Consider the following 23,586-nt stretch of genomic DNA (forward strand, 5'->3'; position numbering starts at 1 on the left):
CCTCAACCTTTACATCAACTAAACCGGAAGAGCTTGCTTATTTGAGGTCAAAGGTTTATAGAAAGTAGTATTCTATTATCACGTTAATTCTTGGTACTCGAGCTATCATCTGCCACTTCAGGCGTGTTCCCTGTGCCAGCGTCGTCAAGGTAATCCTGCACAGATGGGGTTCGACACTATATGAACGTTTGCTGAAAACTGAAAAGATTTAGCTACCGTTTGTTTATCAAATAGGTCTTTATTTCACAGCTGTTATACAAATCACAGAGTTCTCAATCACGTTATTTGTTACTACCCCATTTATACAAATGTTTTAGATTTAATTGGAGTATGAAAAGTTCCCAAAAATTTAATAAATTTTTAGTTACACGATAGTGTCAAAAGTATTTATAAAACCAGGGATAGATTTAATTTCTGAAGTAGGAATGGAGAACGGTTAGTATTTCTTCAGTTCGAATCATAGACCACCCAGTATAGAGCCCCTCCCTCCAACACGTAACGATAAGTTTAAATTATCTTATTAGCTGCTCACTTAAACTACGTTTTGATGACGTTGCTGACGGGGACGGCGAAAAATACGTAATTCCCTTTTATCTCTGTCGCTATGACCCCACCGCCTCTTCTTTCATACCCCCCGCCGTCCCGGGGAAGGGGGTCCGGCACTTTGACGCGCGCCCACATTACTCTGTTCTCCATTCCTGCTTCTAAAATTAAATCTATCCCTGATAAAACCATAAATTTAGGCTTAATACTTGTTGAGTTGTTTTAACTCTCTTGAACTAGTTTTACCAATTAAAAAGTAAAATATCTCAGTTTAATTGAACATTTCTCACACCATTTAAATAATGTTACAACCCCAACAACATGTTTGTGGATAATCCGGGAAATGGACTTTGGATTCAAAACCATAAACGTGAAATCGTCCATGTGTTTCCTGCCATTTGTACTCTACCGCAGCTATGGGAACGATTCTGATTCGCTGGCGCTATAATGAATACTTATTATACAGGGTGTTTCTGATAAGTCTGGTGGCATAAATTAAGGGGGATGTTTATTCTTTGGGAAATCGGTTTTGAGTCGAAAATGTTCTATAGTTCTATCGCCTCCATTTTGTTGGCCCCAAGGGACACTGTTTTCGAGTTATGATTTGATGAGTGTTTTAGGGATGGCCCCTTAAATAAATTAGAAATCATTGTCTAAATCAGTTTCTTAATTAAATTTAAGGGGTCATCCGTAAAATACTCTTAAAAATCTTAACTCGAAAACAGCAGTGTCCCTTGTGGCAAAATGGAGGCGAAAGAAGTTACAACATTTTCGACTCAAAATTGATTTCCCAAAGAACATCCCCCTTAATTTATGCCACCAGACTTATATCAGAAACTGATTAGGGTTAAATTTTAGACTTAGATTTACCTGTTCCAAAACGCGTTCCATTGGAAAGCTTATTTCGTGTTTGGAAATTATGCGTTGTGACGCCATGTTGACTGAAGCATCGGGAAACTGCGTCACTGGCCATACCTGTTCAAATATTTTAGGTGACATTATTTGATGATAAATGGACCATTTGATTAATTAGTTGCAGAGAAAACAACACAGAGAAGGAAGAGAGGGTAACTCGCGCTGTGACCCCTGACCCTGTGGTGTTTGCTTCTCTTATGACATTATTGTAATGGTCTATTAGGGTTTATTAACAAACCTTTGGGTATCTTTCATCCAGGGCAATCTGACCACTAACCTCTCTAATCAGTTCTTTGGGAAAGTCATTTATATCGGAGATATGGTCCTCAACGTGATTGGTCCTTCAGGAACGAAGGGTAATTAATTACTAATCATATTCATATATTTCTTACACAGATAAATATTGCCATAAATTAAGGGGGTGTTCTTTGGATCAAGTTATATTACCATGTAACTGTCAATTCAATGAAGAATCGAAGCTGGGTCTTTCCCTTACAAGTGTTGCATGTCACGTGTCCATTACCCATGCATGTGAAACATCTATCACGCCCATTACCGTGACAATGGTGGCAGTGGCTATGATGATGTTCGCTTTCGCCGTGACGATGTCTGTGACCGCTTCCATTGCACCATGAGCAACAAACCTGAAATAATTTAAAATAAAAATTTCAAACTGGTCATGTGTTTGATAGGCCAGTTTTGGGGCGCAAACCCACGTGGTATGTCGCGATACTAAATGTTGACAACACCATAATAGACACTTTTCAAAAGTCGACGATACGCCTTTCGCCTCCTTTTGGAAAAAGGTCTATCACCGTCGAAATGTTCTAATTATATTTAAAACTTACGCTTCCAGCTCCCATACATCTGGTGCAACATTTTTGTCCAACTCCAGCGCAAATGTGACATATTCTGATTTCTTCCGTGTTAGGGATTTCAATTATTTGCACTTCGTTCTTGAATGCTTCTTTAGGATGAGCTGGTACTTCCCACGGTAATGGAGCGTAACCAACCGAGATCGGTGTACCTATAATTAGGCTTAGTGCTTAGTGCCAAGGCTTATCTTTCTTGGTTAATTTTATCGAATTTAAAGTAATCTAACGCATTTTGAAATAATCTATTTTACCCAATAATCTATTTTATCAATGTTTGGGAACCCATGTCTCCGTGGCTAAATTTTGTAGATTGCATAAGATTACATAATGATTGTACATGATTATGTAGATTGCATAAGATTACATAATGATTGTACATGATTATGTAGATTGCACATGATTACATAATGATTGCACATGATTACATAATGATTGCACATGGTTACATAACGATTACACATGATAAAATAATAATTGCACATGATAAAATAATAATTGCACATGATAAAATAATAATTACACATGATAAAATAATGATTGCACATGATAAAATAATGATTGCACATAATTACATAATTATTGCACATAATTACATAATGATTGCACATGATAAAATAATGATTGCACATAATTACATAATGATTGCACATGATAAAATAATGATTGCACATAATTACATAATGATTGCACATGATAAAATAATGATTGCACATAATTACATAATGATTGCACATGATAAAATAATGATTGCACATAATTACATAATGATTGCACATGATAAAATAATGATTGCACATAATTACATAATGATTGCATACGAGTACATAATGATTGCACATAATTACATAATGATTGCATACGAGTACATAATGATTGCACATGATTACGTAATGACTAATCATTATTACGAATGATTACGGATTATGACAGGATTACGAATGATTACGGATTATGACAGGATTACGAATGATTACCAAGGATTACAGACTGATTACGTAGTCAGTATAGATAGGGGGCTGTATATTTTTGTACTTGGACAAAGAAATAACTCTCCCAGACTCCCAGTTATCTATCACTCCAGATGTTTATTGTTGTTTATTTACCTTTATATGGTTTAAAAGCCCGCGCTGTTTCCCGTTTCTCGCAAAATGTTTCTAAAGTGTACTATTAAGAAGAAAACAAACAAACAACAATTAGGCCTAGATCTACTTTATAAAAATTATGAATTGATTATTTGTCTCACATGAAAAGCGCTGTTATAAGTTATATCTTTCACGATTAATTCTTTTGCGGGTTTAGTACCGTAACAACATTTTTCGGATGCAAAATCAAGTACAGCTTCTCTGGCTTGTTCCTCTGTCATGTTAGGAATGCTGTAATATACGCGGATGTTCCGAGTTAAACCGTTACATTCTCTTTAAAACTCTTTTGTTAAGATATTTTTAATAACTCGGTTAGTTATACCAAGAAGTGATATCTAGTTTACTAGGGGGAAGTTATAAGATGCCTAAGTATTGGCGCGCCATAGTCCCAGTTCCCCTTTCAAAATACAAGGGGGGACGTCAAAGGAGGCCGGCTATTTCGCCTCTCCTCAGACGGAAAATACGTAATTTTCGTCATTCAAGTCGGTCGCGCTGACGTGAGTTTTCAAGAACCAATGAGATGCTGGTTGTAATTTAGAGGCGGGGGTTAACTCCGGACCTACGTAAATTGGGCTGGAGATAAAGCTAGAAATTTGGCTAGTTTAAACCCTCTTCCTAATAAACTAGATATTACCTCTTGGTTATACCAAGGTTACCATATCAAAAAAAAAAAAAGAAATTTAAGTGTAACCCACGATATGATTATCTTTTGTTAAAAATTCAGATGAAAGAAAAAATTGTAGTATATTATCGGCAATGTTTAGAAATCAAATTATACGTGGTGTTTATACGAAGAAGGTAAATCTGAAGTTAGCGTAATTTAATATTTACGGACGCCCACTTAAATTTAATTAAGAAACTGATTTAGACAATGATTTCTAATTTAATTAAAACACACATCCAATCGAAAATAGTGTCCCTTTGGGCCAACAAAATGGCGATATAAGTTACGACATTTTCTACTCAAAATCGATTTCCCAAAGAACATCCCCCTTAATTTATGCCACCAGACTTATCAGAAACACCCTGTATATATAGAGAATATGTGCATTTGTACCAAATATACTTATGACTCATGCTTATGGAGGTTATTATATTGCTATGGTTTAACACAGAGAAAGACAGATTCTCTATCTACATCGCTAATAGATCAAGCGTTACTAACAGACAGACAAAGTTGTTAGTACCAAATATCTTTATAACTCATGCTTATGGCGGTTATCATATTTCTATGGTTTAACACACAGAGAGCAAGACAGATTTTCTATCTACCCACAAATAGATAAAGCGTTACTAACAGACAGACAAAGTTGTTCGTTTCTTATTACAGTTTCGAGTTAATTTACTTTTTTTCTGATATGAAAAGAAAATCCCTACACCGTAGCCATAAAATTTCGTATTATAAACATATTTTCACCTTAGTAACTGGTTTCTTTCGGTGGGTGGTGTGTAATTTCGATTTAGGTCAGCAGGGGGTGCTGTAGCCACTGAAATAATACATTAAATGATGCATTTTAATATAAATTACATTTTAGACTTGTAAAATTAAAATAGAGTCTGGTGTTTGGACCACCTGGTTGTCTGAAGACGAAACATTGATGGGTATGTTTGTCAACAAAGACGATATCTCTTCAAACAATACGGACCATTCAAATTTGGTGCAGGACTGGTAACTTTGAAGCCCTATCTAACGTCTTTGCACCCACATGCCCAATCAATGATCCGTCTTAACCCTATATCAAGCAGACTATACACGCCCCACTATAACTTAAATTATAAACTTATTAACATGTAACTTGCTTGAATCAAACGTAGCTTCATTATAACCAGGTATTTGTTGCAATTCATTAATAGGTATCTTTTTAAAATCCTCAATATGCTCTTGAGTTGTTGGAACATTAACAGCTGTGGCGTAATCAGGGGGTGGTGGTGGACCAATTCCGCTTGAACCTAATAAATTATAAAACAATTTAATTAATAATTAAGCTTAATTAATGGCACTAACTTTGATAATAATAATAATAATTTAAATAACCTTGTGGGTCATGCGGAGAATACGGTATGGTATTGGAGTAAGCACCATCGTTAATTGTAGCTCCCCTGCAATTAAAATTAATATTATTAATTATAATAATTGTTAATTTATTTATTAATCACTTTAATTAATTACCCGTAATTCATTTTAAATTAAGATTTTGACAACAGGGTTAAACTTGAAAAATAACACGCCCCAATTTTCGTGGTGGTCTTTATTTTAAGCTTCCAGGGATCTTAGTGAAGTACTGGTGGTAGTAGTAGTAATTGTCGGCTTGCAAACATAACTGATAAGGTATGATAAGCGTTAAGCCTAAATGTATCATCTTATCTACTTCAGTGAAGAAAAATTGCCATTGTTCTGCTAAGTTCTCCTTGAAGGAAAGAGATCATGGAGTGGAAACCCCATAGCTACAACGTTGCCTCTGTACCCCCACCTACGGAACGGAACGGCACCGAATTTCTCCCAGCATCCTAAGTGGCGTTTAGGTCGGGAATGTACATTTCGGAATGGTACGTAAAGGACGCCACCTGTGTCTTAAAAATATAAGCTAGTTCAGATACAAATACAATGACGCTACGCGGCAGCACTTAACAATCGCCTGCCTCTTCCGAAGGGTAGGGGCGCGCGCGAGGTACACTGGTTGGGAGAGTTTCGTTGCATGCCTCAGGTCACCCATTATCATTTCCAATGCATCCTACCTCATTTACCACTGGCTTCGGACAAGCTCGTGCGACTACCACTTTGCAATTTGATATATGATAAATGTTAATTACTCTTCAAGAAAAGGGTTAAACTATTTTTTTATTTTTATTTTGAAATCTTTTTGAGTCTATAAAATCTATGTCTGAACATAGTTTTCAGACACGGAGGATTGGTGGTACCATTTACACCAGGAGGCCAGGCTGCTTGGCGGGGAAAGTGCATTAGCATAGTCTGGTTTCCAGGTGTGAAAGGTATCAATCCTCCTTGTCTAAAAATTATCTATACAAGTCCTGACTCATAATTAACGCCCAGATCAAACCGTTTTAGCTAGAAGGCTGAAAGTAGTTTTGCAGGAACGTTACTACTAAGTAGTAGGTATGTTCAAAATCACACAACGGAAGACCATAATCTTATAAGTTATGTTCCATAAGTATGAGACTACGTATACAAATTCGTAATGCTAGAGAGTTACAGCTCGAGATAACTAGTTCGAGAACGACGGAAGCGAGAATTGAAGTCCTACACTAGGTTAGTTAATTTTGCAGGACTTCCATCTTCCTAATTAGTCTGCATTACTAAGCCTTTGACAGCAGCGCCTCACCAGGCGTCGCTTTACCGCGAATCTTTGACCTACCTCAATCACTTCATGACAAGCTCCAGTTTGTAACCATTGACAAACTTATGGAGGAATACATAGTATGAACTTATGGGAAACGTATTGAGGAAAACATTATTCTTTGTTTAATTATCATTAGCATTTAATCAGTAATAAATAAATTAAAATAAACAGAAAAATGGTGGCCATGAATATAAGCCTTGGCCTTTTTTTAAAATTTCGAATTTAAATAATGTTGCAACCCCAACAACAGGGTTTTGGGAAATCGGGAAAGTAGACTTTATTTTCAAAGCCATAAATGTAGAGTCGTCCTGGTTTTTCGTGCCATTTGTAGGCCACTTCTGTTAAGGGAATGATTCTGAGCGTCTGACGCTGTATGAAATAATACTTCCGGTTAGATATAAAATATTCATTAGGCTTAAATTTTAGACAGGTATAGATTTAATTTTAGAAGTAGGAATGGAGAACGGTTAGTATTTACTTCAGTCCGACTCATAGGCCACCCAGTATAGAGCCCCTCCCTCCAACACGTAACGAAAAGTTTAAATTATCTTACTGGCTCACTTGAACTTCGTTTTTGATGACGTTGCTGACGGAGACGGCGAAAAATACGTAATTCCTTTTTATCTCTGTCGCTATGACGCGCCTCTTCTTTCATACCCCCCCCCCGTCCCATCGAAGGGGGTCCGGGCATGGATTAACTAACGCTAGGGATTGTTCACTAACAGTGTTTCCCATGTATTAATATCGCCAGCTACATGTTCCGGATTATTCCTTGATTCCCCTCTTCATTCCCCCAATTTATTGGACCAAAACGGATGTAGATGTAGTGCCATCTCTAGGCAACATAAATTGGTTTTGCGGATTTTAAAGATGGCGGCTTCCAATTTAGGCTAGATTTTAAATTTGACGTCATAGGACACGTGATATTTGGTCCAATTTTCTTAAAACTTCCTGTTAGGGAAAATAGCTGCTGCAAGGGGCGTTTGGAACATGTATACTTTATCTTTTAGGGTTAACGAACAATCCCTAGCGTTAGTTAATCCATGGTCCGGGACTTTGACGCGCGCCCAGATTACTCTGTTCTCCATTCCTACTTCTAAAATTAAATCTATCCCTGTTTAGGCTTAAGTTCACTTGTTCCAAAAATTTTTCCAATGGAAATTCAGTCTCGTGTTTGGAAGTTATTTCTTGGGACGCGGTGTTGACAGATTCAACTGGGAACCCCGTCACAGGTTGTGCCTATTGAAATGTTTAATTTGTTATTCTTCGTTGCTAAGCCTTGGTTGAATCTTTCAACAAACCTTAGGAGATCTCTCCAACAATGCTATCTCCCCGGTAACGTGTTTCATTTTCGCTCCTGGAAAGTCGTTTGTATCTGATACATATTCCTCAATGTGATTGGTCCTTTTCAAACACACGAATTATTAGTAACATAAACACGAATACATACAGCCAGAAGGGGATAATATTAGAAGGATGACACTCTGTATCCTCTTAATACTTTAGTTATGTAACATGAATCTTCCCAGGCGAGGGAACCCTATTGGTTTACTCTCCCGCTCATCAAACTTCAGATGGGCATTCAACTTCAGCGTGAATTCTATAACTGTTTGGTATTTACTAAATCCTCAACAATTAACCCACAAACCTTGATTTGTCATGACATGGGACAAAAATGACCACAAGCGCAGCGCGTGCATGCGCCGTGGCAAATAGTTAAGCAGCGCCAATAGAGTAATGATGAGGGGAACTATTTATCCTTCGCGTATGTGATTCGGTTTAGTAACGTTGTTATAATAAATGTAAAATGATGTTAGGTAGGAAGAATCATGTTACAATTACCCCGCTTTGTGGTAGTAAACTTCTCTCGAAGGGCAGTATTATTATATACTTCTGTTACAGCTAAAATGAATCATTGCAACCCCATGTATACCGTGTTAGTTTCTACGTCTTTCTAACTGTGATTTCATTGGACGCGTCAACGCACACATTTTGTTTTGGAGAGAGGGCCCAAAATAGTAACTAAATAAATATACAAACAGTAACCCACGCGACGAGAAAGCACTAATATAACCATATTCGAAGATCCTATCTCCCACTGTGTATCGCTCCCCTTTTCAACTTCTCCCTGATTACATTTAAGCCTTTAACTTCTGACGTATCTCAGGCATAGATTTAATTTTAGAAGTAGGAATGGAGAACAGAGTAATCTGGGGCGCGTCAAAGTCCCGGTCCCCCTACCCCGGGTCAGCGGTGGGTATGAAAGAAGAGGCGGGTCATAGCGACAGAGGTAAAAAGGAATTACGTATTTTTCGCCGTTCCCATCAGCAACGTCATCAAAACGTAGTTCAAGTGAGCCAATAAGATAATTTAAACTTTTCGTTACGTGTTGGAGGGAGGGGCTCTATACTGGGTGGTCTATGAGTCGGACTGAACTAAATACTAACCGTTCTCCATTCCTACTTGTAAAATTAAATCTATCCCTGGCATCCCTTAATGGGGTTTTTATTATTATTACCATGTAATTGTCAGTTCCATGAATTTTAAGATTTTTTTCATTCCAAAACAATGGCGACAATCCCTTTTACCCGTGCTGCTACAATAATAACACCTTTCAGTTCCACTTCCAAGGCATGACATACAGGTAATTAGGGCATCAGTGGCGTTAAACACAGTAGTGCCGTTAAAAAAAGAACCACCTCCTCCGCAACGCCCGCATGCTTTCTACGTATTTAATCATAAGTCAATGAATAACGAAGTAATCAAACCGGCAACTAGTTTCTTTCAAAACCCAAATTTGTGTCCACTAAAGCAGTAGTCCATTAAATTAGCCTGGGAAGTAAACAGTTACAATAGCTGGTATAGCGTAAGTCTCTGCTGTTGGGTAGGAACGCCTTTTAACTCCTAACCCTGTTTGAAATTTCGATCTCTTCTCTTGAAAATCTTTCTTCACTTCTACATCCAATATCTGGTTCCCTCCCAATAGGGCAAATTTTTGGCCTACGAGTCGCACCTAAAACGAATTTCTGAAAAAAGTAAACGCGAGGGGGCGAATGTGTCGCGCTTGTTCAGTACTGCTACACAACAGAGGAGAGGACCCAGACCCACATTTTTGTTACTTCCTAGGCTAATTTATTAGACTTATGACTAAAGGCAAGAGAAAATCGAAGAGAGTATAGGTCTAATACTTCTTCCTCCGCGTACTGCTCCTCGTTTGTGCAGGAGTTCATACCTGAACTGAGTATGAACTCCTGGTTTGAGGAATAGATAATAAATATTTATTAATAATAATAATAATCTAAGCTTTGTCTATGAAGGGATTTCCACAATAAGCCTGTGGCTTGTTTACAGGTGGGTCCCTTTACAATGCATAGAGGGGTGGGGTGGTGGCTAGCCCCTATGCCACAGCTAACCTACAGCGCCATATACTAACTATTACCGTTAACCTCTGCAAGTTCTGATGGAAAGGAGAAACCGGGTTAGACCGCGGAGGAAAACTCCTTTTAACAAGCGGGAAGAGAACTTGCAAACTCTACGCAGAAGGATTTGTTCCCAGATTTTCACCCGGTGCCACAGTCCGGGATCGAACCCGGGATCCTCTTGCTGCGAGGCGAAAGCGCTAACCGCTACGCCACCCCACTATCTATCTATGATTGAGGGGTTAGATTCAGTCACTTCTACAACCGCTCTAGCGACACCCACCTCCCAGGAAGTCCCCGCAAAACAAATGAGGAGCGGCTCTCTCTCCCAGAATCCCTGTTGTGTAGCGCTATCAGGGAGGAACACAAATCCAATTTTTGTGCTCACTGGCGCTACTTTCCAAAAACACAATATCTAATCTTTAGCCTCCTCTGATTGGCTACTTTAGGTTCTAGGGGGAGGGCGTAAAAAACAGGACGACCATCAAACGCGGTAGAAAGCTGGGCTAAAGTTAAATTTTGAGCCAAGCTCTTCTATTTTCTCTTGCTAAATTCAAATTTAAATTTAAATAACATAAAATGAATGAGCGTATGAATACCAGCTCGAGTACACGGGCAAACCGAATTACATTTACCACCTCAGGACTCAGGTTCATACTACGAAATCTATGGTAATCTCAGAGAACAATGGAAAACTTACCTTTCCAGTTCCGTGGCACATGATGCAATCTCCCTCCCCACTTCCATCGCAAATAGGGCAAGTTTCGATTGTGCTACTGTTAGGTACTTCCAGAACTTGTATTTCGTCAACGAAAGGTTCGCCAGGTTCGGCTGGTATTTCCCATATTTCCGGAGGATCTTCATTGTCTGATTCATCACCTACAAGGAGTAGTAGAAAAGGGGACAAATTGTACGCGCATCTTAACTGCCACAACGAGAGAAAGAGGGATGCTGCAGGAAAACTTGGTATAACCAACCAGAAGTAAATAGACGAAGTATGTATCTCCAGCTTAATAAAACACGGTTTGCCGCGCAAAATTTGAATTCATCCAATCAGAGAGAGGCAAGTTATCCAGAGAAATTTTCTTACACTGTGCCACCTTACGGCCCTAAAGCTAACAAAAATCGTTCAGCCTGAAGCCCTGGATTCAGACGAAGAGAAAATAGTGTATTCATCCGCGACTTCCGTCAAAACTCCATCTGTTACGTACTTCCCCTAATTACTTCGAGTATAACTTTTAGTGTGGCATCAGAGTGTTCACAAAATCGCACTACCAACTCCCCTCATTCATTTGTTCACATTTTTTTAAAAATTCGTTCTTTACTTGAGTCATCATCCTTGCTTGAGTATGCAGGAACGTAATTATAGGATATTTCCCGTTTCTCCGCAAAGGTTTCTAAAGTATACTTTACGAAAAAATACCAAAAAAAAAACCATTAGGCTTAATTGAAAGATGGTCTATTAGTTTATGTCTTACATGAAAAGCACATTTATTGGTTATTTCTTCCACAGTAATTTGTTTTGCTGTTTTCTTGCCATAGCAAGACTTTTTAGTAGCGAAATCCAGAACAGCTTCTCTAACTTGTTCCTCCGTTAAGTTGGGATTGCTGCATTACAGGTTAAACCAATCAGAATTTATAGAGATGGCCGATACCAGGTTTAAACCGATACCGATATTTACTCACTATGATCCAAAACCCGATACCGATATTTTTAGTAGTACAGTGCCATTTACATATGTATTAAAAATACTATTAAATAATTATAGAGTAATTTTATGAATTATACTACAATGTACAATGTTTAGAGGTACTTCCAAAATAATATCACGGCTTATTGACATTCATAGAAATGAGATATTATCACCATCAATACATTACTGAAAGACCTAAAAATGTCATGTAGCGCCATCTAACGTATTTTAAACGAGTATCGGTTTAGTATCATATTAAACCAGCCGATCCGATACTATCGGGAAACCCAGAGTATCGGTGCCTATAACGATATGGTATCTGTACCGGTTCATTCCTTATCATAACTCAGAATAGGCTTAAAATCAACTGTCGGCTGCTATGGCACGCCTAACATACTGTTTGATCACGGGCCACTAAACTTAGTGGGATTCATAAACATCGAAAACAACGCAATTTAGTACAGGCAGAAGTAAGATGAGACTAGAAGTAAAGTGCTCTAGCATTGGTAATAGATCCTGGCACTAGTGAACAAATTTGAGGACTTATTGGTCGAGTTCCAAAATAATTTCCTACCCCCTTCCCCTCAACCTAAAGCCGCGGAACACGGACGCGGGTGCTTGAATCTAGTTCGGCCGTCTACCACCGCGAGCGTCTCACGTTTTGGAGGGAAAATTCAGTAACCGCTACCAGAGGGCCAACCGTTTTTGTGTTATCAAGAATATTCACTTTCTCCGAGTGAAGAATTTGGTTAGCTCATTACTTCTAGTCTCATCTTACTTCTGGTACAGGCGTTGTCAGGGCGTCGTGCGCAAACGTCCTGCCTTCGCCAGTACTAAATTGCGTTTCGTCCGACGTTTATGAATTCCACCATTAGCCTCCCTACCCCTGTGGTGTCCTATTGTCTTTAATGAAACCTAATTTTTTTTTGGTAAAAGTGCTCAATAAGCCTTGTCCTCCATACAAAATATATGTAGCCGGGGGGGGGGGGAAAGCAGAGATGGAAGGCACTCCCTTGTTTCTGCGGACGCACCTAATGAAACGTCATTTTTAAAATCGGCTATTAAGTTTTGTACGCAACACGGTGATATAAATAATTCTTTATGACATTTTTTCCGCGAAATGCAAGATAATAAAATGAAAGCAAAATGATAAAAATCTGTTACGTATTTAAAGAGAAATACGATAACCAATCGTATGCATCAAATTATAATATATTGCAATTTCTACATATAGTTTTAGCATAAGTTTATCATGAGGCATTATAAACTTATGGTTTTAGTAATTGATCTAGATTATAAAAACTTTCTTAAGATCAACTAATCTCCGTGCAAATCTGGTTGAGAATAATGTCTGAACTGTTCTGGAGAGACAGTTATCAGTGAGTCAGAGGATTTCACAAGTATATGTATATACATTCTTATTTCATATCAGAAGGGGATAATAGAAGAAGGATGACACTCTGTATCCTCTTAATACTTTGGTTATGTTTAACATGATTCTTCCCAGGCAAGGGAGCCCTTTTTTGTTAATTTGCTCTCCCGCTTATCAAACTTAATTCAGATTGGTAAGTATCGCACCTAACCGTGCTAGGGAGAATTCTATAACTGGTTGGTATTTACTAAATCCTCAGCAATCAATTAACACACAAACCTTGATTGTCTTGCCGTGGGACAAGAATGACCACAAGCGCATGCGCCTTAACAAATAGTTAAACGCTAATAAAGTAATGATGAGGGGAACTATTTATCTTTCGCGTATGTGATTCGGTTTAGTAACCTTGCTCCAAATGTTAATTCTGATGTTGGGGGAAGAATCATGTTACAATTACCCCGCTTTGTGGTTGGTGCACTTCTCTCGAGGAGAAGTATTATATACTTCTGATTATATGGATTTTTCCACAAAATAGTAACATATTTATCACCTTATTGTAAAGGGTTCATTTTCCCTTGGAGCTGTGTAGTTTCTTGTTTGATCAACAGGGGGTGCAACAGTTTCTGGAAAAAAAATGCATTTTTAGCGTTAGACAAATTTATATATTGTATAGAGAGGAACACGGGCATTGGGGCGTGGCTTGCTGACCATTAGAAGTAATAATAAAGAATAAAAGATGCCAAAAAGAGGCATCAAATTGTTGATGAACCCAAACCCGTTAGATAGGGCTTCAACATCACCAGTTAGAAGCCGTATTTAACGTCTTTGTTGTCCACATACCCAATCAGTGTTACCCATTTAATGTGGCAACATCTAATTATCACTAATTATGATTACATTAAAGGCCGACTTCCAGCAAACTGGAAACCGAGCATCGAGACTAACAATAAAGCGACCGTGCCGATTTTCGAGGCCTCGCTGGATCAAAAGTTGGAAGGGTTCTCGCTAACTGAAAGCCGTGCAATGTGGTTCTAGCGAACTGAAGATGAACAAATGAAATCCTTTTAAATTTATTTCCTCTCGAATTTTTGCTTTCCCCTGAAGGAAATTCTCTTTTGCGTATCTTCAGTTCGCTAGAACCACATTGCATGGCTTTCAGTTAGCTAGAACCCTTCCATCTTTTACCCCAGCGGGATTCGAAAATCGGCACGGTCGCTCTGAACATTGTTAGTCTCGATGCTCGGTTTCCAGTTCGCTAGAACTCTTTTCCATGGAAGTCGGCCTTTAAAAATATGATGATTTAATTAAGTAACTCTAACCTTGAACATTCTGTGTTGATGAAGGTATTTCGTTTTCGTTAGACGTAGCCCTGTAATTTAATTAGAATTAAAAATTGGTTTAAATTAACGAATGATTTACTCATACATTTTATAATCTGGAAGAAGAAATTTACAGTGCGTTTACGACGATGAGATGCAAATTCGAATGTTTTAGGATTGCAACAATGTTCTTTTTCCCGCTTTCTGTCATAACTGATAACGGGGTTTTTATTTTATTTTCGGTTTAACCAACCAGGATTGTTCTAATCTCTGCACCTTATCGCTTTTTATCCAGACCCATACTTAAAGGGATGTACAATTCGTTACCTAGGTACTAGGGTCGTGCCAAGAACTATATTTTCAAGTAGTAGCGTTACTATTTTCTGCAATAGTGATTGAGAAATGTCACGTGTCTGTAGGCATGTTCCACGACTCAGCGGACGATAGATTCAAAGTATTAAGAGGATACAGAGTGTCATCCTTCTTCTATTATCCCCTTCTGATAATACTAAGGTTAGTTTCCCCGAGATGTGCGCTAGCTTCAAAAGTTACAGCAAAAGCGTTCCTTGGTTTCTTGAAGTAAAACTAATTGGTACAAAACTAAACCTCGAGAGTACATTAGACCCAAGGTAATTTTATTTATTAATGATGAATATTCGAAGCCAATTTCGTGGCAAGTTAGAGGCTGGCCAGCTCGAATTACGCAGCATGAAGTAGACCATTTAAACGGCCAATATTACACGGATTCAGGCATGAATCCTAAAACGTTAGTCTACGAAGGAAAAGATCCGGTCCCATAGATGGTTTTTTCCCATTTTTTAGTAATATATAAGCATTAATGTAATAAAAAAAGCTACTTCATGAATCTAAAACTATCCCAAGTTTTTTAGTTTTAATTTTCGATGAAAATAATTCAAAAAAAAAAAAACTTATTAAACCAAGTGCTTGATTTAAAGTTTTAATATCTTCGTTAAAGTATCATTTAAATCCCAAATTTTAATTTCCATACAAGAAAATGTTCTAAATATATTTTCTTTCAAATATTACCGCGACTTGGTTGTTGAAAACTACTTAATTTTTTTTTTAAATTTAACACGTTTATTAATTTATTAGATGTTTTCCGCTTAAATAACAGAGTGAAAAAGAAAATATGTTTGTACTTTTGCTTATACACGTTTTTAAAGAAAATTTGTAATAAAGCTAAAGGACATCAGGGAAAAACCAAAACTCGTAAATATCAGGGTTCATACAACTTTTGGGAAACAAATTTCCCTGAGATTTCCAGGTTTTTCCCCCATATACTTCCCTGAGTTTTCTAGGTTTTTTCCCGTATATGGAGTATTTTATGGAGCAAATGTTAACGAAGGAGGAGGGGGGGGGAATATGACTATTACATAATCAAAGGACATCTCCGTATCTCTAATATAACCACATTTATGAGATTCCAAAGTATAGTGCAATGTTATGCTATGGAGGGGGGGGGTATGTTAGTGAACAATTTGCTCAATTACTCGGCCACTGTTTGACGCAAATTTCCCTGATTTACCTGAATTTTACTAAAAATTCAAAATTTCCCTGAGTTTTCCCTGAGGTTTTTGTGAACTATTTATTTCCCTGATTTTTCCAGGTTTTCCCTGTTTTCCAGGTTTGTATGAACCCTGAATATAGTGAAATTTCAGGTCATTTGGATGAATAGGACAAAGCATCTGGCCAAAAAACCTTCCTCCTCCCATAGAACTTAATGTTAATTTTGGGTTCCTTCGAACTCCCCGGCGATAGTCTAAAAGTCGCACTTTTTGGCCGATTGAATAGGCTTCTATAGAGCTATTTCAGAGGGGGTAATGGCTACGTCACCAATGCTATTTGCCCATAGAGAAAATCTGCACAAAATGGCCGCCCCGGTCCGCCAAAGGCAGGCCCATTTTCGTAGCAGACGAAATTTTTCCCCCACTGAAATAGCTCTATAGCGCGAGCAGCTTGCGTTGTCGAGTGCGTGATCGATTGGGCTATGCTAGTAATCACCGATGACACCGAATTTCCTTGTAAAGATGGTTCCCTTTGTTCCTACTCTCTAGCTTTAACTTTGGTGGCATTAGTGCCTCTTTTTAAGGAAAATTATGTCAGACGTCTTATTGTTTGATTTTAAAACTCAAATTAGGTTCAGATTTTATGGATAATTGGAAATAAGCCCCTCCCACCAATCACGCAACGCCCTGCCTTTTTGTTAACAAAATTATCTATCTACTGTTGCTTTTTCTCTGCATTGCTCACCAATGGCCCTTTCACAACAACTGCCCAATAGAGCTATTTCAGAGGGGGTAATGGCTAGTCACCAATGCTATTTGCCCATAGAGAAAACTCTCATAAAATGGCCGCCCTACACTCAAAGGCAGGCCCAATTTTCGTAGCAGACGAAATTTTTCCCCCACTGAAATAGCTCTATATCAAAAACACAACAACACAACACGGTTTTAAGGAGAATTTTTATTAGTTAACATTTTACAGAAGATAAAAAGAAATTTTGAAAATTAGGCAGAACAATGAAACCAGTAAAAAAAATTGGCTTGGGATAATTTTAATTAAGTCATTATAAAAAAACGAGATATCTGTACAAAGAGTTCCCTTAGCCTTCCATTTTCAGTTCCTACAGAAATTTAGTAATATTAATTGAATAGTTAATCAGTAATTAAACTAATTAATAATTAACGTACCATCACAAGCCCATTCCAAAAGCAGCAAGTGTCACTTTTTACCTCCAGCTCCCGATTTCTTAATTCCACCTCCAACTAAAGGTCCTTTTTGCGCAGCTTTCGCCGCAGCTTCCTTTAATAATCGTTGCTCTTCTTTCTGCTTTTGCTTAAACTCCTTATCAGTCTAATTACATAACAATTAGATTAATTAAAACGCGGTTAACAATGAGATAAAGCATAGTTAAAATTAAAACCAAGGCTTACATCATCGAGGTCTCCACCATCCTTCTTTGGAGCCTTTAGGGGCTTTTTCTTTCCACCTACAAACAAAATACGCTTGTAAATTTGAAGTTTAACTATTAATATTGTTAATTAAAACTTCATTAATACAAACCTTGACGTCCAGACATATTGAAAATTTAATTTTAGTGAAGAGAGGACGAGAAACAAACCTAACGAAAGAAGGGAAATTTACGACGAAACGTGTTTATGTCATAGAAATGTTAATATATAGTTTCAGCCACGGAGGGTTGATACCATTTACGCCAGGAGGCCATGCTACTTGTCTTACAAAGTGCAGTACCAATTAGCCTCGCCTCTTGGTGTAAATAGTATCAGTTTTTCTAGTCTGAAATCTATGTATATAAAATCCTAATGTATATATGTTGAAAATATCTATGGTTTATGTAGACAGGGCCGGAAATAAGCACAAGACACAGGACATTGTCCAATAAAATTTTAAAATGTCCCACAATTTTTATAAAAACTAAGGGGGTCCCTGGACATTTTGACCAATAAATTTTCCGAATTTTGATAGCTTGACTATGAAGATGCAACACTCCAGTGAAATGGGGAGTCACTGGACACGTCCCATAAGATTTTTTTCTTATTTCCGGGCCTGTGTAGAAGGCTTTCAATTCAGTTCAGTTTACCACTTTACCTATAAACTTAACCCCTCTTTTCCAAAATTTGACATATTTCTATTTTTACCCCTAAATATTGCCCCCCTTTTTCCAAATTATTGCTAATTGTTGTTTATTGCCACCTTTTCCACAATATTATTATTATTATTAAAATAGTTTCTTAAAGGCGCACGTCTTTCAGCCACTCGTGATCACTGTTTCGATCCTCCTTGGTTTGACCTTTTGTGACCTTTCAATTTCCAATCATAAAGATGGCGGCTATTAGATCGTTCCCCTTTCGCACTTGTAGTAAATTAATTAATAATGCTAATTTAAACCTAACCAAACCCGCGGCTTTGCACCCGAACAATCATGTAAGCATTTAAACAATAATTCAGTTAAACAATTCGTATTATATTAAGCCTAATAAGGCTAAGGCTTAACAATAAAAATATTTAAATTCTAATTTCTTCGTGACCTTAGGTGGCTTGCTTGCACTCTGTAAGCAACATTCTCAGCGAAATAGACAAGACAGCCTGGGTAAGTTTAAAAATATGCAAATTTTTGGTTCACTCTTATGCTTGCAATTGCTTTTTTTGCCACTCCGCCAGATGAGAAAACACGTATAATTTTGTTACAATTAGTGTTTAGACTAAAACTATTACGTTTTATACAAAAATTCCTCTAATGTTTCCGATAAAATTTTCCAGGTTGAATTTAAAAAAGCAAAGTATGGAGGACGTTTTATGGTTAGCATGTTACCTGGGGATGGAATTGGACCTGAAATGATGGCTTACATTCGAGAAATGTTCACGTAAGTTTAATTATTAATATTTAATTATTGAAATTAGGTTAGACTTGTAGGTTAATTATTTAGCGTTGGAGGTTTCCCTGTCGATTTTGAAATCATTAACCTTGACTCTACTAAGGAGGATGCTGATGCAGTCAATGAAGCCATTACTTCCATAAGACGTAATGGTGTTGCTATTAAAGGTAGGAGAGATTTTTTTAAATTAAAATAATTGACCTTATTCCCAATGCTTGTGCGTCATTTTTTTTTTAAATGACGCATCTGGAGTTGAAACGTTTTGTTTTCAACTCTGCATCATTTTGACCCAAATTTAACAGTTAAATCCACCTTATTCCCTTTCGCAGGAAGTTAGGCTTAGCTCAGGATTCATGGGGGTGAGTAACTGGAAGAAATTGGTCTGTCGTCCGCTACAGTACATATTTTTGGCTTTTGTAGCAGACGACAGACTAATTTCTTCCCGTTACTCAACCCCCCCCCCCCCCGTGAATCCCGAGCTAAGCCTAACTTCCGGCGAAAGGGAATAAGGTGGATTTATAAAGGGCTTGTTAAGCCTTGGCACAAGGATCACTAATAATGTTAAGTTTTGTAAACAGGTAACATTGAAACGAGGGAAAATGTTAGACATTTTCGTTCGCGAAATGTTGAACTAAGGTAGGTTTAAGTTTAATAACACACCTGTAATGTTTCATCAATCCGCCTTATTCCCCATGCACGCGCCAAGGCTTAAGACTAACCTACTTATTTAGGGCTTTAAAGCAGACGACGCTTCATTTTTTCAGTTAAAATTCTAGCTTTAAGCCTTGGCACGCGTATTTATGGCTCTAAAGCAGACGACGCTTCATTTTTTCATTTAAAATTCTAGCTTTAAGCCTTGGCACGCGTATTTATGGCTCTTAAGCAGACGACGCTTCATTTTGTCAGTTAAAATTCTAGCTTTAAGCCTTGGCACGCGTATTTATGGCTTTAAAGCAGACGACGCTTCATTTTGTCAGTTAAATTCCAGCTTTAAGCCTTGGCACGCGCATAGGGTTAAAAAAACTGCTAGTTAACGGAACTGTAGTTGTTTATTTTTAATTTTAAATCGGTTTTTAGACTCAGGTTAAACCTTTTCGCCAACATCATTCATTGTAAGAGTCAAGACGCCATCAAAACACGACACAAGGATGTCGATTTGGTTCTGATTCGTCAGAACACCGAAGGAGAGTACAGTTGCTTAGAGCATGAAGTAGGTGTTCCTTCAAAATGGCCGAAAATTGATTGGTATTTATTTAAAAACGGAGAATTTTCATTCATTCAGAGCGTTCACGGAGTGGTAGAAAGCATTAAAGTCATTACACGCGAGAAATCTGAGGAAATTGCTCGATTTGGATTTGAATATGCCAAAAATAATGGACGCAAGAAGGTGACGGCTGTTCACAAAGCTAATATCATGTAAGTAACTGAGAAAGGGAGATAGTAGTTGTGAAAATCGGAAGGTGTTACGCGAAAATTGGACGGTAATATGTTGAAATCGGACGGTAATACGCGAAACTCACTGTAATGCGCGAAACTCGGACAGTAATACGCGAGAATCGGACGGTAATACGCGAAAAACGGACGGTAGTACGCGAAAATGGGACGATAGTACTCGAAGATGGGACGATAGTACTCGAAGATGGGACGATAGTACTCGAAGATGGGACGATAGTACTCGAAGATGGGACGATAGTACTCGAAGATGGGACGATAGTACTCGAAGATGGGACGATAGTACTCGAAGATGGGACGATAGTACTCGAAGATGGGACGATAGTACTCGAAGATGGGACGATAGTACTCGAAGATGGGACGATAGTACTCGAAGATGGGACGATAGTACTCGAAGATGGGACGATAATACGCGAAAATCGGACGATAGTACGCGAAAATCGGACGATAGTACTCGAAGATGGGACGATAATACGCGAAAATCGGACGATAATACGCGAAAAACGGACGATAATACGCGAAAAACTGACGGTAATACGCGAAAATCGGTCGGTAATACGCGAAAATCGGACGGTTATACGCGAAAATCGGACGGTAATACGCGAGAATCGGACGGTAATACGCGAAAATCGGTCGGTAATACGCGAAAAACGGACGGTAATACGCGAAAATCGGACGGTAATACGCGAAAATCGGACGGTTATACGCGAAAATCGGACGGTAATACGCGAGAATCGGACGGTAATACGCGAAAATCGGTCGGTAATACGCGAAAATCGGACAGTTATACGCGAAAATCGGACGGTAATACGCGAGAATCGGACAGTTATACGCGAAAAACGGACGGTAATACGCTAAAATCGGACGATAATACGCGAAAATAGGTCGATAATACTCGAAAATAGGTCGATAACACTCGAAAATCGGTCGATAACACGCGAAAATCTGTCGATAACACGCGAAAATAGGTCGATAATCCTTAAAAATCTGTCGATAATCCATAAAAACCAGTTGATATCAGTATGATTGCCTTAAATAATTGGTTATCTCGCGGAGTTTAAATAAATAATCAGTTAAAATCAGTATTAATTCCATTAAAACTTTGATATCAATATCGCCAAATGTTAATTGACAGTCTCGGCCATCACTAGGCATAGGTCTTCAACACTCCTTTAACTTTTTTATTTAAGGAAACTATCAGACGGATTATTCTTGGAATGTTGCACGGAGATTGCCAAAGAATATCCCGAATTGGAATACAATAATATGATTATTGACAACTGCAGCATGCAAATGGTTTCTAATCCTCATCAATTTGATGTCTTGCTTCTCCCGAATCTCTATGGAAATATTTTGACCAATTTGGCTTGTGGAATCGTTGGTGGACCCGGAATTACGTCGGGTGCGAATTATGGTCATAGTTACGCTGTTTTCGAGACTGTAAGTTGATTCTTTCTTAATATTTCGCTTTTAGAGAAGAGTTGGTAAAGATATTTTTATTATTAATTAATAAAAATTCATTAGGGAACTCGTAATACTGGAAAATCTATTGTCGGTAAAAATATCGCTAATCCTATTGCTATGTTGAATGCGAGTGGAGATTTGTTGGATTATTTGGGGTAAGTTTACTCTAATTCTTCTAGGCCTATTTCATTTAAACATAACTGATTATACCTTAAAAGAATGATTGGCCTTTTTCTAAATATAAAACGGAATTAAATATATTTAAATTAAAATAAATGATCTCTTATTACAATATGATAATTAGATTAGAATTTAATTTAAAAAACAAATCAAGGACTACTGAGCCATCCGCCATTGGTTTAGTGGCGTCCGCTAGCAAAATAAACAACGAAATACGTTTTTAATTACTTTAAATAAGAAAATATTAATAATTTACGCTTAATTATATTTTTTAAACTAGATGGCGCTGTCTGCCTAAATTGCAAATTGGCGACCCATAGTCCCGACTCCTAAAACCACAATATTTTTCTTTTTTTCTTAGTTATTTAATTTCGAATTAATAATTTACGCTTAATTCACCTTATTCCCTTTCGCCGGAAGTTAGGCTTAGCTCGGGATTCATGGGGGTGAGTAACGGGAAGAAATTCGTCTGTCGTCTGCTACAAAAGCCAAAAATATTTACTGTAGCGGATGACAGACTAATTTCTTCCCGTTACTCACCCCCATGAATCCCGAACTAAGCCTAACTTTTGGCGAAATGGAATAAGGTGGATTATACCGTTTAAACTAGATGGCGCTGTCTGCCTAAATTGCAAATGGCGACCAAAAACCTCAATTTTTTTTTTCTTTTTAGTTATTTAATTTCAAACTTTGAATTTCTTCTATTACTTTTAAATCTTTCTAGTTTGAAAAAGCAGGCGCAAATTGTTAGAAACGCTATCGATAGGACGATTAACAAATTGAAATTGCACACCCCTGATTTGGGTGGTCAATCAACTACCGCTGATGTGGCGAAATCAATCATTAAGGATGTCCAAGCTCATTCTTCTCTGGTCTAAGAAAGAAAAAAACACTAAAACCTAAGCCTTTTTCCTTCGCTAAAAGAAATACAATCATTTAGAATAGAGAAATAATAGAGCTGCCGCAGAATGTATTTAGCTGTTATAATATAATCATTAACTTAAATTAATTAGACCCTAATGAACTTGTTCAAAAATATATTTATTTGTTTCTAATGTAGATTAGAAACTCCAGAAATTTGAATTGTGAAAGTGTTTAATGTAAAAGTTTATTATTAATTAAAGTATTTCAAGAGTTTTAATTGCGTTTGCCCAATTTTTTTGGTGTTTACGCGATCCTTGTAGAGCCTCAAAATGGGACCAATAGAGCTATCTCAGTTGTGACGTCATTGCCTAGGTAAAACGTCACAGGCCTATAGAGTGCTGTCAGTTGTGAGGTCAGATCCAAGGTTAAACGTCACGAGTCTGCCTTTAGCAATGGGCGGCCATGACAGTTACCGTTTTTTCTTTATAGAGTGCTGTCAGAAGCGCCGGTGTGACGTCACCCATGCGGTTTTCCCATAAAGAAAAAAACGGTAACTGTCATGGCCGCCCA

General features: G+C 37.8%; 5 protein-coding genes across 5 annotated transcripts; 1 reads left to right on the plus strand and 4 right to left on the minus strand.

The window, feature by feature from the left end:
• Window positions 1-218: 218 nt before the first annotated feature.
• On the minus strand, window positions 219-5,731 carry LOC149679705 (protein SSUH2 homolog). Its single transcript, XM_089835741.1, has 11 exons — window positions 5,646-5,731; window positions 5,511-5,575; window positions 5,276-5,425; window positions 4,893-4,962; window positions 3,577-3,706; window positions 3,437-3,497; window positions 2,307-2,485; window positions 1,906-2,102; window positions 1,697-1,799; window positions 1,414-1,518; window positions 219-985 (listed from the first exon to the last, which is right to left on the minus strand). The coding sequence occupies exons 1-11, from the start codon at window positions 5,654-5,656 to the stop codon at window positions 839-841; spliced, it is 1,218 nt and encodes a 405-aa protein (XP_089691867.1). The 5' UTR covers window positions 5,657-5,731; the 3' UTR covers window positions 219-838.
• A 1,214-nt stretch (window positions 5,732-6,945) lies between these two features.
• On the minus strand, window positions 6,946-9,843 carry LOC149679706 (protein SSUH2 homolog). The gene is made up of 4 exons (XM_089835743.1): window positions 9,353-9,843; window positions 8,136-8,238; window positions 7,969-8,073; window positions 6,946-7,203 (listed from the first exon to the last, which is right to left on the minus strand). Exons 1-4 carry the CDS (start codon window positions 9,472-9,474, stop codon window positions 7,057-7,059), a joined length of 477 nt encoding a protein of 158 aa, XP_089691869.1. The 5' UTR covers window positions 9,475-9,843; the 3' UTR covers window positions 6,946-7,056.
• Window positions 9,844-10,521: 678 nt separating this feature from the next.
• LOC149679707 (protein SSUH2 homolog) lies at window positions 10,522-14,845 on the minus strand. Its single transcript, XM_089835544.1, has 6 exons — window positions 14,745-14,845; window positions 14,639-14,688; window positions 13,870-13,942; window positions 11,732-11,861; window positions 11,579-11,660; window positions 10,522-11,132 (listed from the first exon to the last, which is right to left on the minus strand). Coding segments are annotated over exons 1-6 (564 nt in total). The 5' UTR covers window positions 14,747-14,845; the 3' UTR covers window positions 10,522-10,905.
• A 2,258-nt stretch (window positions 14,846-17,103) lies between these two features.
• LOC149679708 (translation machinery-associated protein 7 homolog) lies at window positions 17,104-17,866 on the minus strand. The gene is made up of 4 exons (XM_089835473.1): window positions 17,723-17,866; window positions 17,593-17,648; window positions 17,350-17,512; window positions 17,104-17,282 (listed from the first exon to the last, which is right to left on the minus strand). Exons 1-3 carry the CDS (start codon window positions 17,736-17,738, stop codon window positions 17,381-17,383), a joined length of 204 nt encoding a protein of 67 aa, XP_089691599.1. The 5' UTR covers window positions 17,739-17,866; the 3' UTR covers window positions 17,104-17,282; window positions 17,350-17,380.
• Window positions 17,867-18,334: 468 nt separating this feature from the next.
• LOC149679709 (isocitrate dehydrogenase [NAD] subunit gamma, mitochondrial-like) lies at window positions 18,335-23,293 on the plus strand. Its single transcript, XM_089835526.1, has 10 exons — window positions 18,335-18,604; window positions 18,714-18,770; window positions 18,941-19,044; window positions 19,108-19,223; window positions 19,635-19,692; window positions 20,134-20,266; window positions 20,339-20,472; window positions 21,699-21,948; window positions 22,033-22,127; window positions 22,877-23,293. Exons 1-10 carry the CDS (start codon window positions 18,503-18,505, stop codon window positions 23,028-23,030), a joined length of 1,203 nt encoding a protein of 400 aa, XP_089691652.1. The 5' UTR covers window positions 18,335-18,502; the 3' UTR covers window positions 23,031-23,293.
• The last annotated feature ends 293 nt before the right edge of the window (window positions 23,294-23,586 follow it).

Source organism: Phalangium opilio, unplaced genomic scaffold (assembly GCF_054372755.1).
Source record: "Phalangium opilio isolate 3A_F unplaced genomic scaffold, DU_Popi_V2 ptg000041l_1, whole genome shotgun sequence".
NCBI classification, from domain to species: Eukaryota; Metazoa; Arthropoda; class Arachnida; order Opiliones; family Phalangiidae; genus Phalangium; species Phalangium opilio.